The sequence below is a fragment of the Lemur catta genome, chromosome 11, assembly GCF_020740605.2.
Source record: "Lemur catta isolate mLemCat1 chromosome 11, mLemCat1.pri, whole genome shotgun sequence".
In the NCBI taxonomy this organism is placed as follows: domain Eukaryota; kingdom Metazoa; phylum Chordata; class Mammalia; order Primates; family Lemuridae; genus Lemur; species Lemur catta.
Window position 1 is genome coordinate 64,663,170 of NC_059138.1, and position 15,280 is coordinate 64,678,449.

Sequence of the window (15,280 nt, forward strand, 5' to 3'; positions counted from 1 at the left end):
CTCATAGGGTTGGGACACAGAGATTATCTTCTCAGTTGGGATATTTCCTGGGCAGGTGGTCTTGAGGCTGTTGGATCCAGTTCTATGCCTGTCCGTGGGTCTGGTTGGAATTAGTAGGTCTCCCTGGAATGCAGAGTCTGAAAAATACTTCAAAGACCAGTGTTAGGCTTTACAATAGCAATGTTATCTATAGAGGCACAAGTCTTTGGACTTTACAATACCAATGTTATCTATAGAAGTAATGCGGGAAGTCACAAAATCTTGCACCTGTCAGGGAGGATAATGCCATTAAGCAGTAACCAGTTACAGCAGTAAGGAAACTAAGGAAAATGGCTGGTTAACTTCTGGCTGTATCTACATGTTTATAAAAATCAGGCTTAGATTACTATTTATACCTTATGGCTCTACACTGTTTTAATATAGATGGCTTCAGGTCTTTTTAGAACATTGTGATATATGCAGATGGTCCCTGATTTAAAATGGTTCAACTTATAATTTTCAACTTTACTATGGTGAAAAGCGATATGTATCCTATATGCTTTTCAACTTAGAAATGGATGGGATATGTAACCCCAACCTAAGTCAAGGAGCATCTGTATCATGTTTTCTGGTTCAGGATTTGACTTTTTTATTTCTGCTAATTCTATTACCATTTGACCATATGCTTTCTAACTTCCAAAATTATATTGTGGTTGTCTCATTTCCTATTCTCTCTGTCCTTATGGATATGTCTTTTAAAATAATCACTTTACTGTTATTTTAGATTAATTTTTGGATGAAACAAAATTAGATGTGTATATATAATCTAAATCTTTAACCAGAAGTCATTTTTCTCACATACACAATCTCGTGTGTATAATTTTTAAGTCCTCTTTCAAATCTAAAGTTCTGTGGTCTTCTTTTGCAATAATACAAACTTTTGAGGCCATTTTTTATATCGGTGGCACTATTTGGATTTAATGGATGTAGTCCCTGTGATATTGTGAAATATATATGTGGTCTTCATCCTCACTTCCTGGCACATAACTTCTAAAATCTTTGGAATCTTTAAAGCGATAAGTGGTTTTTGTATGCTAATGAGTTGGCTGATGGCTGGTGGCCCCTGGGTAGCTTCAGGATGGGGGCTGGTCTTGGAAAGATCAAGGCAGGGTTGGAGGGTTGGTACATCAACCCCACCCTCCAACTTCCAAGGAGGGGAGAGGGACTGAAAGTTAAGTTGATCAACAATGGCCAATGATTTAATTATGCCTATGTAATGAAGCTTCCATAAAAGCCCAAAATGACTGGGTTCAAAGAACTCCTGGGTAGCTGAACACATAGACGTTCTTGGTAGGTGGCACACCTGGAAGCTCCAAGCTCCACAGCTCCCTACCTAGCCCTATGCATCTGTTCATCTGTATCCTTTGTAATGTCCTTTATAATAAACCAGTGAATGTAAGTAAGTGTTTCCCTGAGTTCTATGAGCCGCCCTAGCAAATTAGTCACACCCAAAGAGCAGGTGACAGGAACTCCAGTTTATAGCCAGTAGGTCAGAAGCACAGGTAAAACAACCTGGAGCTTGCAGTTGGCATTGGAAGTGGGGTGCAGTCCTGTAGACTGAGCCCTCGGTGTTACCTGACACTATCTCTAGATAGCTAGTGTCAGAAATGAAATGAAGACACCCAGCTGTTGTGTGCTGCAGAATTGATTGCTTGCTTGTTGTGTGGAGAACAAACCCTATACATTTGATCACGAAAGTCTTCTATGTTGTGGTGTGAGAACAGAGGAAAAACAGTTTATTTTTTTTCAACTCAGTTCTCAAAGCTGATTTTACAAGCTGATATCTTATGAAGTTGTTTTGGAGCATAATTTAAGGGGCATTCAGAATTTTTCTCAGATCACACTTATCTATTCAAAATGACCTAAAAGTAAGCAATTAGAGAGTCATTGATCATAATCCTCTAATTTAAAAGAAATCCCCCTGGGATGGCTAATATCTTAGTCTTAATGGTCAATATAATAGTTTACCTATAGAACATGCAGAAATGGGACTCTAGAGAGGGCTGAAAGGAATGAAGTGGGAAAGAAAAGGGAATAATAGGATGGTCAGGGTTAAGAGTGTACCAGGAGGAGAAAAAGGAATGCTGAAAGGAAGGGTTGAAGAAGTCAAGAGCATGTGCACTCACTTGTATGTGATACTGCTTTGTGCCAGTGTTGGATAGTTCTTTTAGTTTGGATTGATTGGTAACCATAGTATTTCTCTAGGTTCTGCTGGAAGGTCTTTTTAAACACATAAGAACATCGCCTTAGGGGTGAGGAAAGAATGGGACAGTGTGTGGGACTCAAAGTGAGGGCAGCCATGTTGGAACAACTGTCGAGAGAAACCCAGATTACTTGAGAGGTCAAGATTAAATCAGATGGATGGAACAAGTCAAGTCAGTGGCTCAAGCTGAGTCTGGGAATGAGCTGGGCTGGACAGCTCAGCTTCCTGTCCTGGGTGTTAGCAAAAGTGCAGTGATTTTCATGAGCCCTGGAGCCTGTGTCAAACTCCTGTTCCACTGTATGCTAGCTAGATAATCTTGGGTAAATTACTTAATTTCTGCGTGCCTCAGCTTCATCATAAGACAAAAATAGTGCTCCTACCTCATGAGTTTATAGTGATGATTAAATGAGTTGTGAGAGTTTATACACACACATACATACACACACAGCTGGTCGTGGTAGCTATGCCTGTAATCTCAGCACTTTGGGAGGCTGAGGCAGGAGGATCGCTTGAGGCCAGGAGTTAGAGACCAGCCTGGGCAACATAGTGAGACCCTATCTCTACTAAAATAAGAAAATTAGCCAGGTGTGATGACTCAAGCATGTAATCACAGCACTTTGGGGGTGAAGTGGGAGGATCCCTTGAGCCCAGGAATTCCAACTTGGGTGACAGAAAGAGACCCTACCTCTATAAAAATAAATAAGTAAATAAGAAAATAACTAACTAAATAAATAAGGCTTTTGTAAGGATCATATTAGATAATCTCCCTGAAAACATCTAGCTCAATGCCCAGTTCATAATAAGCACTTAATATATATCCTTTCTTCTCTTGTCCCTAAATCACTATTTCCCAACTGGGGGTGACTTTACCACCTAGGGGGCATTTGGCAATGCCTAGAGACATTTTTGATTATCACAACTGGGGTGCGTGTGCTACGGGTATCCAGTGGGTAGAGGCCAGGAAAGCTGCTAAATGTGCTACAATGCCCAGGGCAGTGCCCACCCCACCAAATCCAACAAAGAATTGTCTAGTCCAATATGTTGACAGTTGTAGAGGTTGAGAAACCCTGCTCTAAAAGAATGCCTCCTTAATTTTAAATTCATGATGATATACATTTTTCCCTGGTAATACCTCAGTGATTACCTGTAAGTGCTTTATATTAAATATAAGACACTCAGCTCTATAAAATTAATAAAAATGGTTAAATAATAAATAAACATTTATTGAGCACTTGCTATGTGCCAACCCTAGAGCTAATATATGTGATTTGTGAAATGTCATGTTAAATATAAGTCCTACAGCAATCCTGAGAATCAATACTATAGATTTTTCCAAATGGATAATTATAATAACGTTTACTTTAATAATGGCTTGAGTATCAGGACAATCAGCATGTCTTCTAATTCCTGTTCCTAACTTTCACAACTTATTGTATTACAATGTCTGTTGAGTCCTGTGAATTCTACCTTGGAACTGTCTCTCAATTTCCTTCACTTCTTTCTTCTCCCAATGTCACTATTTTGCTTTGGGCCACCATATGGGCCACCATATGTTCTTCTGAATTAGAGTAACACCCTCCTTATTCATCTCCTGCCATTGTAGTTACTATTCCTCCTAAACTATGCTCCACCCTGCTGTTTTCCTTCTAAGATCAAATTGGGCAATAACATTCCTCTGCACAGTCTTTTAATAGCTCCCGAAGGTCTTCGTGATCTGGCTTTGTCTCATTCCACTCTATCTCCCCTCACCCCCTCACCTCAACAAACACTGCAATCTTATAATCCCCATAATCATGGCCCAAAGATGTTAATGCTCATGGGAAAACGATGATTCTATAATCAAGATCAAACTGTCAAGTTTATTAGTGCTCTTCTTGTATTAATAAGTAATGCAAGAGAAATCAAAGTCTCAAATAATTAGTAATATTCTATTAATGTCTGGTCAGCAGGTAACTGGAAAAGGAGGGAAGAAAAAGTCAAAATTTCCACTGGTGTTTTTTTCCAATGCTGATGTCAAATGTGGCTATTATTAAAACAGACAGTGGTGAAAGGAAGAACAGAAAGCAGTGAATTGCTGCCAGGAGGCCAGGAGAAAAAGTAGAAAGGGATAAAAAGCCAACGGGGACCCTTGCCTTCCTGTTGTTAATGGTTTCTCCTAGCTGGGGGAAACAGGACTCCACTCATGACTTAACAAAAGCCATAGTGAAATTATTGTTGGTCTTTCTGAAGGAGTGCTGATGTAACTGGGCAGAGATGAGTCTGTAAATCGATGAGGTAAACAGCATTCATGCCTTTTGTAGCTTCATAATTCATGACTATTTCCAATGGGTTTTCTGAGATATGAGAGGGGAATGAGTAAAATTTCCAATAAATCCTAAGTCAGTTGGACTATTTATCTGAATCTATTCACCAATGCACAAAATGTTTCTATTTAACTGACCATAACAGTTCCTATGAAAAGCTTCAGAAAACACAAAACAAAAATTTACAGCCATGAGCATATATTCCTGTATATATAAAGCATTAGGTCATTAAATATGAAATGTCTGATTTCGAATCAAAAGTGTAGTTTATTATATCTCAAACAAGGGTACAATTAATCAAAGTATGTGCCTAAACTATCAACGCAGTTTTGCCATTTTACTGTAGCTTGTTTGTGCCAGCAGCGAAGAAGCCTGGAGAGCGAGTGCCAATGAAATCGCAAAAGGCGTTTTCCACAGCATGTTGAGAACTGAATATTTTTCCTTGCAAGAAGTAGTGCAAAGCCTGGAAGAAGTGGTAGTTAGTTGGTGCAAGGTCTGGTGAATACGGTGGATGACACAGAGTTTCTAAGTCCAGCCTCTCTTGTAGTTTGAGTAGTGCTGTTTGTGTGACATGTGGTCAAGCATTGTCTTGCAAGATGATGGGTCTGTCTCTGTTGACCAATCTCACCTGCTTAATGGCAAGCATTCTCATCATTTCGTCCAACTGGGTGCAGTAGACATCAGCTGTAATCGATTGACCAGGTTTCATGAAGCCGTAGTGGATAATACCAGTGCTGGACCACCAAACAGATATCATTAGCTTTTTTTGATGAATATTTGCTTTTGGACCATGTTTTCCGCACTTCATCCTTATCCAACCATTTTGCTGAATGCTTGAGATTGTCCAAAAAAATCCATTTTTCATCACACATAACAATACAGTGTAGAAATAGTTCACTTTTATGTCATGACGGCAAAGAAAATCAACCTTTGAGACGATTTCTCTTCTGATACTTGTTTGATTCATACAGTATGCATCTATCCAGTTTCTTTACATTGCCCATTTGTTTCAAATGGTCCAATACTTATGTTGAAATCCTAACACCAAAAAAAAAAAAAAAAAAAAATCAAATGGTCCAGTACTGTTGGAATAGTAACATCAAACCTTGCTGCTAGTTTTGGCATAGGTTGAGATGGATTTGCTTCCACTACAGCTTTCAGCTCATCATTAGCCACCTTGGTTTTTGGTTGCCCATGTGGCTCATTTTCAAAATTAAAATCACCAGAACAGAACTTCTCAAACCATTGACTTACTGTGCCACATCCTTCCCAAATGCTTCATTGGTATTTCGAGCTATCTACACTGCATTGGCTCCACAACACAATTCACGTTTGAAAATAACACGAATTTTTGATCTATCTATGCTTTCACAAAAATTGCTCTAAAAAAATTTGAAAGACAATCACACGCCAACATGTATGTTTGAAAGACTGAACATCTACCTCTACAATAAAAATAAAACTAGAAATGTCGAAGTGAAATGTCAGAGATATTAACTATCAAACTTAATACTTAAGGAAATTGGACATTTCATACTTAATAACCTAATCCTAAACACTTGAGCAGTGACTATTTCATGAGAATCTTTTCCCTGCTAGATTCTATTTAATAACAATGGTATCATTCTTATATTTAACTTACCTGCTGTTTTTAGAACATACCTACCCCTCTTCTATGGCTCTAATGTGTCTCATCCTCACAATTCAAACAAATCTGTTAAATTTTACTGAGGTCTTAGAGTCAATATTTTTAAGAATGGGGCTCTCCTTACAGGATAACAGAAAGATTTCTGAGGTACAGTTTAGCACTGAATACCCTGTATCATGTTTGCAGTACTTAATGGTTCATTTCAAGAGAGTACGTTTCCAATCAATCAAATCCGCTGATTTTAAATCTAATCTTAAAAGTAAGATGCAACTTCACCATATTGTTAGGAGAGTGGGAGGCAGAAAGGATAAGATGCTAAAGAAATATAACTGTTTTCCCTAAGGAAGATACAAAACTCTACTGATCAAGCAATTAATTCTACAGGTCAAACTCAGTGTTGGGGCCCAGTGCAGTGGCTCATGCCTGTAATCCTAGCACTCTGGGAGGCTGAGGCAGAAGGATCGCTTGAGCTCAGGAGTTCGAGACCATCCTGAGCAAGAGTGAGACCCCATCTCTACTAAAAATAATAAAAATTAGCCGAGTGTGGTGGCACATGTCTGTAGTCCTAGCTGCTTGGGAGGCTGAGGCAGAAGGATTCCTTGAGCCCAGGAGTTTGAGGTTGCTGTGAGCTAGGCTGATGCCTCAGCACTCTACTCAGGGCAACAGAGTGAGACTCTGTCTTAAAAACAAACAAACAAGAAACCCAAAGTGTTGGGGTGGTCAAGAAAAAGGAGGTTTGTGAGTACGTGAGTTGGTAGGAAAGGCTTTGTGGAAACAATGAACTGTGACCGATGAGTGGGATTATGCTATGCCTTGCCCTCTAGTTGCAGGTGGTGGCTGGTCAAGGGAGTTTGGCTGAGATATGGTAAGAGAGGTTTGTTTTAAGTTAGCTAAAAACAACCTTTTTCATCACACTCTCCTCAAAGACAATCCAAATGCAACTCCAGACCAAAAGGTCACAAATGATAGTAGCTGCAAAGATCAAACTTCTATGGTCTTATTATAATTTTATATGTATATACACACACACACACACACACACAAACATTAATTATATATAATTGTTTTAGAAAGTATATTGTTCTCTAACTCTCATTTTTAGCTCCACGGAATAACATTTCTAACCAGAAACTATTGTCTGGCAGAACTATATCTAAACAACAATGCAATATTTGACCTAGAAGGTATGTCTTAAATTTTCTCTGCTGATTGAATAGATTTTCAATTAAGCAATAGCTTTGAACTATGGGAATTGCTAATGACTAACAAAAATCTGTTTTAATATTTTTGTTGAAAATATGTGATGGGATCTATGTTTTAATGTTCTTATGTACATTTCATTTTAAGAAATGTGCTGTTAGATTACTTTTCTAATTCAATATTGTCATGTGTTTCATTCAAAATGTAAAAGAATATTTTTAACAGGAATTTTAGAAACAAACTAGATGTTGTGGAAGGAAATTTTAACAATATATGGGTGCATTAGTAAATACAAAAGTTTTATAAATCTTAAAAGTTTTTACTGGCTATAACTTTTACCAGCCAAATTCCTGTTTTTACTCTGATTTTATTTTATATGTCCAACAAGCTTTAAGCTAACAATTTCAAGCCTAATATAAAAGTATATGGTGTACCATGATCATGAACTATAAACAGGTACAGTATAAAACACTTTTCTTTAATATCATATATTATAGAATCAAAATATTATAAATTTTAAGACCAACCATGATTTTCTGTACCACTAGGAAAGAAAATCTTGCCAATTACACTGTCATGGTTATCATAAAGACATATCCCACTTTCACTTATGTTAAAAATGTGGGAAAATGTATAATTTAGAATCAACAAAAATGATATGAATATTTGACTTTCTATTATGTAAAGAAAATACTTAGCTGTGCAAATTAGAGGAAGGCACTGAATTAGGTGAGTAATTATTCTCTTGACCGGCATTATAAATCTATCATTGGCCAAAAATATCCCCAAAACAAAAAACAAACAAAAAGAAGAAAGAAAATAGCTCCTCCAAAATCAAGCAAACAAATAAAATCAATTGCTATGGAAAAAAAGTAAAACAAGGCCGGGCACGGTGGCTCACGCCTGTAATCCTAGCTCTGGGAGGCCGAGGCGGGTGGATCGCTCGAGGTCAGGAGTTCGAGACCAGCCTGAGCAAGAGTGAGACCCCATCTCTACTAAAAATAGAAAGAAATTATCTGGCCAACTAAAAATATATATACAAAAAAATTAGCCGGGCATGGTGGCTCATGCCTGTAGTCCCAGCTACTCGGGAGGCTGAGGCAGTAGGATCGCTTGAGCCCAGGAGTCTGAGGTTGCTGTGAGCTAGGCTGACGCCACGGCACTCACTCTAGCCCGGGCAACAAAGTGAGACTCTGTCTCAAAAAAAAAAAAAAAAAAAAAAAAAAAGAAAAAAAGTAAAACAGTAACAGTAGAAAGAAATTGACTCTGTAGTCCCACATTGCAATCAATTATTTGAATTCATATGCTTTATTTTAGTCTTAATAATAATTTCTCAGTATTATTGTCATTCCTTCTTTCTCCAGTTGTAATATATTCCTTCCTTTTGTTTAGTTAGCATGCTGTCATTAAAAATATTTATTATTATTTGTCAGTTAAAAAATAAACTGAAAAAAATGTTTAAAATCTTATGAAAATTTTTTTTTTTTTTAGGCCTGCGTTGTCTGCCTTCATTGCATATACTCATGCTACACCACAACGAGTTAACAAACATTGATGCAACAGTGAAGGAATTAAAGGGAATGCTAAATCTGAAGACCCTAAGTAACAATTTGTACTTTTTTATGGCCATAAATTAAAATAATAATAACGCAAGAAATTTTTCAAGTTTAAAACTAGAAGAGTAATGTATACAACTAAAATACTTAGATATTCCTTGAAAACAAGAATAGATCTTATTTTTTTTAAGACATGCTTTCAAATAAACAACAGGTAGAAAAAAATTTTTATGAAACAATATGGCATGTCAAACGAAAATGACAAAAATAACAGAAGAGGATTTACATGTTTAAACCTGTTTTTGGTTTCATCTCAAAAGTAGGCTTTAACACATATTATATGATTCTATTTATATGAAATGTCCCAAATAGGCACATCTGTAGAGATAGCAATACTGAGAGGTAATTATTTGTAACAAGATTAGTGTTTGCCTAGTGGGAGTGGGGTGGAGAGGGATTATTGTGACAGCTAAAGAGTAAGGGGTATGGCGTTTCCTTCTGGGGTGAAAAGATGTTCTAAAATTGTGGTGATAAGTTGCACAACTCTATGAATATACCACAAATACATGAATTTTATATTTAAAATGGGTGAATTGTGTGATATGTGAAGTATATTAATAAAGTTGATACCAAAATAAAAAGTTTTTAAACTTTCAATTGGGTGAGCAGCAAACTTCATTCATATATATTTAATCACACCCAGTAAGGAACTGACCACAGTATTGGAAAGAAGTGTGAGATGAGTTAGAAAAATAAATAATACACAGTCTCTCCTCTCAATAGCTTATGATCTTGAAGGGTAAATTAACATGTATACAACCAAAATACTAAACAAAGGATTCCAGGTGTACCAAGATAAAAGACCCTCAGATTAACAAGTAGGTTTTTAGACTTTGGAGACCTCTTTATATAATGTCATGAAATAGATTTTTTTTTTCCTATTCATTTTCTGTCATTTCTCAGAAATGCCTGAAACAGTGTATTGAATATGTAAAAACCAAGTGTTAGTGGCGGAGGTTCTGATCAGATCAATATATAGATAGTAACTAAAGTTTCCATATATTCTCAGTGTAATCAGTTACATCTACTACACTGAGGATCAATGATTGATGTGCTTATAGATTCTTTAAACTCAAATATTAAAATCATAAATTCACACCAAGTTCATGGCAATTCCATGCTTATTTTAGAGACGTGATAAGGTTGCTCACTGCTAGGAGTTTTTCACAGCCTTCTGGTCTTCTGTGAAAGACTCAAGATTGGCCTACGTATTTGAGTTATCTATGCTGAACAAATGCTTCTTTGATTAAAAGACTAGTTATGCTAGATCCAGAAATCTTACCTATGTTTTTCTATAAAATGGGCTAATAGCTAGCTACCTCTCAGGATTGCTTCGAACATTAGGATAACTCTGTAAAACATTTTTTAAGAAAACATTTCTCACCATTAAGGTTATGTTGAAACAGCAAAAACAAAAATTGTTTTACTGTAAATTATGTAAATCAGACAATAAATTAAGGTACATATAGTCTACAAATTCTAAGTAATAGACTTGAGAAAATATAACTGACATTTTAAATAATAATCATTATAGTAACATGTTTGAAAGTCTTCCTTTTGAAAAAATGTTTTCTTATCATATTCTCATTTAAATCTTTACAGCATCCTATGATATGATTAGAATTATTCCCTCTTCAATGGTAGATATGTAAAGCCCAGAGAGTTAACCAAACTGCTAAGGAATATTGAGACTTAAACTCATGCTTTGTTTCATTTATCTTTATTTATTAATTCATTCAATAAATATTTATCATTTATTCATTCATTTATTCAATACATATTTATCACACATTCACTGCATGACACTTTACTAGGTAACAGGACACAAAGTTAAACAAGAAAGATCCAGTCCGGACCTTTATGGGACTTACAGTCTTATAACTTTCACCCTAAATATTTCTTAGAGAGTTGAAGGGGCTTTATGCAAAACTATTTGGACACTTTGCTGTGTGTAAAAACTCAATAATTTAAGCTAACTTGTTATAAAACAACATGTGGAGAGTAATAAACAAGCTTGCCCCTATAGTAGCAAACAGGGTTATGCCCTTAACAAAGGTGCCTGGTCCAGGACTGAATGGACTCTAAAATCCAGCCCATGCCCTACTTGTCAAGGTTATACTCAAGCACAGAATTTTGCAGGCCTGTCAGGGAGAGGGTGGCCTTTTCCAGTTCTTTGAAGGCCAGCCTAGTAGTATAATGTCTGTATTATTACCTGGCACAACGGTTTAAGTGACCTCTACTTAAAATCATACTGACATAATTCAAGTCATATAACTACAATTGTTGCAATTGAAAATATTGTCAGTGGGTCATTTTTTTTTTTGAAATGGAGAAAATCCCATGTGCAATTACAATAAAAGCATTTGCTGAAAATTCTTGGTAGCAAACATTCACAGTTTGAACCCATGCCCTATTTGGGTTAAAGATATTAGGTGCAAAAAAAAAGTTTGCACTTCCTAGACTACTACTGTTCTTTGTGCAGTAATGTCCTCAGATTAAGTTTCTTTGAGCCTCATTTGCAATCACAGATTAGATTCAGCTCATTAACTAAAATGAGAAATTCAAGTACTTTCAAATGTTGTAATTTTTGGCTTTTCAAGTTGTAAAACCAAAGAAAATCTAAAGTGTTATTATTATTATTCCACTTCGATTACAAGTTCTTCAGAGAGTGAGCAAATAGCCTAGAGCGTAAACCCCTAATCTATTGTCAGCATTGCACCCTCCACTGGCATTTGTGAGGAGAATTGCCAAGGATTGCATGGGAGACCATGGCTGAGAGCTTCAGGGAGGCCTCAGCCAGCTGCAGAGTGTGAGGTCCTGGGAACTGGAATTCCTGTCTTCCAGGCAGCCAGGGGCCCCACCTCTTCTCTCCAGGCGGTCTACCTTTCCACACCCTCCCTTTCCAGCTTCAGTTTCCTCTTCCCTTCTCCAAACTTCTCAGAATCCACATGAGCCAATGCACTTCGTGGCTGATGACTTTCACCAGCCCTCAGTCTTCCTGCCCCTTTTCCAGCCCTAAGGGGAAAAAACCACCACCAACAGTAGCAAGGACAAAATACTTCATCCATTCTCCTGTTCCTAAACTTCAGTCTCCTCATTTCTCTAAGGATTTATTTAGCTCCACTATTGGAAAGTATACTTAGACTCCTGCACTTCATAATTGTGAAGACCTGCTTCCTAGCAGAGCTTCCAGGGGTCACCATTGGGAACAGGGAATTCAAGACAGGGTCACCGTGTTTCCACAGGTACTGCTCTTAAATGCTTTCTGTCCCTGCCACCAGCAGTGCCCCCAGTCCGCTGCTGATGGCAAAACATCAGGGGTGAAGAGGGTCGCTGGGAGATAGGCTGGGACTCTGATCTCAAGGGTGAATGCATTTGAGCCTCTTTTCCTGTGATGCCCTTCCAGGTGGGACCACCCCTTCCAAACAACAATCACCAAATAAGAAGAACCTGGGTCTTGCACTGCTGTTTGTCCTGAAGAAAGGAATGTTCTGATCCCCTCACTCTCTTCATCCCCTGTTTTATTGTAAAAGTTTGTCTTTTACAATCAGGGGTGATTTCCAAATTCAGTAAAAGCATGTGGTGTGTGGTGGCCCACCGATTTGTCATTAAAATGAGATGGCGATAATAGTGGAGATGCTGACCTTACCCAGAACCTCAAAATCTTGGTGTCTGATTATTAATAGCTGAACTTTCTTCCACAGGCTGTTCTCTAAAGGCTGTTAGCCTCTTTCTATCACTTCCCCCATCTATTAAAATGAGTATGTAGGTCCTTTATTAATCTCATCAAATTTTTTCAAAGGCAGCCTTAAAAACATTTAGGTTCATCTCTAAATGACCATTTTAAATTTTGCTTTAAAAGTTTAAAAAATTAACTGGAGCCAATTATTTAGATGACTGCATCCTTTTTTTCCCTCTTCTGTTTCAATAACAAGTAGCTTTACACATGTGACTCACGTAACTCGAGCTAGTGCAGTAAGGTAGTAGAGAGGTTTTGATATATCATTGGGCAAATGTAAATTGCTTAGACTCAGAATCCCAAATTAAGATAAACAAGACAGTGCTGGCGCCACTGAGGTGTACTCTATAAGTAGCCTAGAGGGAAGGTGGATTAAATAGTATTAACCTATTGAAAGTGAAAGTGTAAGCAATTTCGCTTCATAGTTTCTAAAGGAATGTGCCCATACATCATAGAAGGCTTTCAGAACGCTCAGACACAGGAAACCGATTTCATATCTTAGAAATCAAATTTATGGTAATTTTAGTAGCATCAATCCAAAACTCATAAATCCAAAACGTTAAATGTTTAATAGTATAGAAGGAGAAAAAAAAGAGAGTTGAAAAAAGATTGCTTCCTTCTAAAGTTTAAGGGCTACGAGACAGTGAAGAATAAAAAAGATGAAATGCCTTTCAAATTGTTTAATTCAATTCATTTTCTAAAGTTAATAGCTCAGTTTGCTGACTTGCTGTCACTCAGATTTTACTTTAGCATGAGATTGTCAGTGACAACAAGGACATAGAGTTTTTAGTATTGAGATACCTTGTTAATAAGTAATGCGATGTAACAGTAGTAAATCCAAGTTTGATGTTTTGTTTAACTGAAGCTAGTTTTTTAATGTTTATAAGAAAGTTACTTAACCAAGTATTAGGAGAAAAGGCCAAGAAAAGAAATGAAATGAATAGGAACGTTCTGAGAGGGAAAAGAGAATACGAAGGATACACCAAGAGAAAATGTCATTGAAAGGTGTTGGTGCATTTTTCATTAACATCATACGTAAAGGCAGACTCCACTTTCCGCTGCTACAGCGCTGTACAGGGTTATGAGGTGTCAGATGCGATTCCCCAAGACAGTAACCACAAAGCAGACTTATGCACGAAAGCATCTGTGACTTTTTATTCCTCCAAAGTTCTCATTAAAAACAATTGTGTTTTGATTTTATGTCCTTGAAGGGTGTCCTTTTCTTTACTTTCTCTGGTTCCAACTACAATTCATGATCCCTATGGATCCTTTAAAATCTGTCCTTGTTATTGATTTAATATATATCCGTTCTATTCTCTATCCTAATAGCTAAAATTTTAACTATTAATTACCACTTTAAATCTCTTCCCTTTGAAGAATAAAATTCAAACCATTTTTTGTCATTTAAATCTTGAAAAAAATTCTGTTTTATTTTTCTTCTGATTTCCCCCCATACATACATATTTCCTTTCTTTTAAATTTCTTTGTTGCTCCTGGCTCTACATTTTCTTTTATGCCTCTCCTCACTAATAACTTTTGTTTATTATGCACCAGGTGTCTTCCCTTGCCTGCTTTATGTCCCTTTAAAGCTCATGTTTTCCACAGGGAATAGCTATATATAACGATTTTATTAGCCAGAAAAATTTGTGTTCATGCAACAAATATCAGGATGTTTTATTACCTCCAGAGAAAACATCCAGATGATTGACTTTTTTAGTTTTTATCTAAATAGTCTGTTTTTCAAGCATGTTCCCGCCCCAATCTTTCTGTTACAAGCTGTTCATTATAAATATTCATCGTTTTTTTCTGGGTTTCTAATGTTTAATATTTTCATGCCTTTATCAAACCTCGTTGTACTTTATGAATAGTCTGTAGCAGTACTCTTAAATTTAACGTGTACATTAAGTGAGCCTCATTTTGTTGAGTGAACTGTTAGTGCAATAGCTCTTTCTGCTACTGCCATCTAGTGGTTCTCCTCACTGTGTGTATTTTTCTGGAATAATATTTTCTATACATTGCATGTAGGCAGAATCCAAATAGCTAAAAATACCCACATGAAAATCATAAAAGTTTTATTTCACATTGTATTGAAATAATCCTGTTTGTTGTTATCTAGGATGAATAGGGAAATATTTTACTTTTTCCTTGAAAATAAAACCATTACTTCTAGTTGAAGATTTTTAAAAATCATACCTATGTGCTGGTTCCTAAGGGATGTGATGTCAGAAATGCCAGGAGCTCTTCTGCATCCACATGCCTCCTTCCTCCAGCCACTGTTTGAGAGAGTACGGTTCATAATGTATTCTAGCCCCTGCACATCGGGATCTCAGAGCCACGTGTGCCTGGCTAGCAGCATCTGCTGGCTCTGCTCCTGCCGAGATCTGAAGCTGCTACTGGCATTTACATATTCTGAGCTATGAGCAACGGGTGTGATGTGGAGGGAGAAAATTCTGTTAGAACAGGTTGCTGCATCTCTGCCCAACTCCACAGAGGCACCCTTGTGACCTTTGACACCAGAAGAGCACCAAGTGA

General features: G+C 37.0%; 1 protein-coding gene across 4 annotated transcripts in view; it reads left to right on the plus strand.

Annotated features, from left to right (window-relative positions):
- LRRC72 (leucine rich repeat containing 72) overlaps positions 1 to 15,280 on the plus strand; it is a 150,364-nt gene that overhangs the window by 124,575 nt on the left and 10,509 nt on the right. For 3 of the 4 annotated variants that reach the window (XR_006738088.1, XR_006738086.1, XR_006738092.1), the window contains one exon: positions 8,885 to 9,579. Coding sequence is in view for 1 of the 4 variants with exons in the window: in XM_045564081.1 (XP_045420037.1) it covers positions 7,296 to 7,377; positions 8,885 to 8,995 (193 nt within the window). In the remaining 3 variants the exon portion in view is untranslated. Of the gene's footprint in view, positions 1 to 7,295; positions 7,378 to 8,884; positions 9,580 to 15,280 lie in introns of those variants that run through there. The other variant, XM_045564081.1, reaches the window with a different exon arrangement.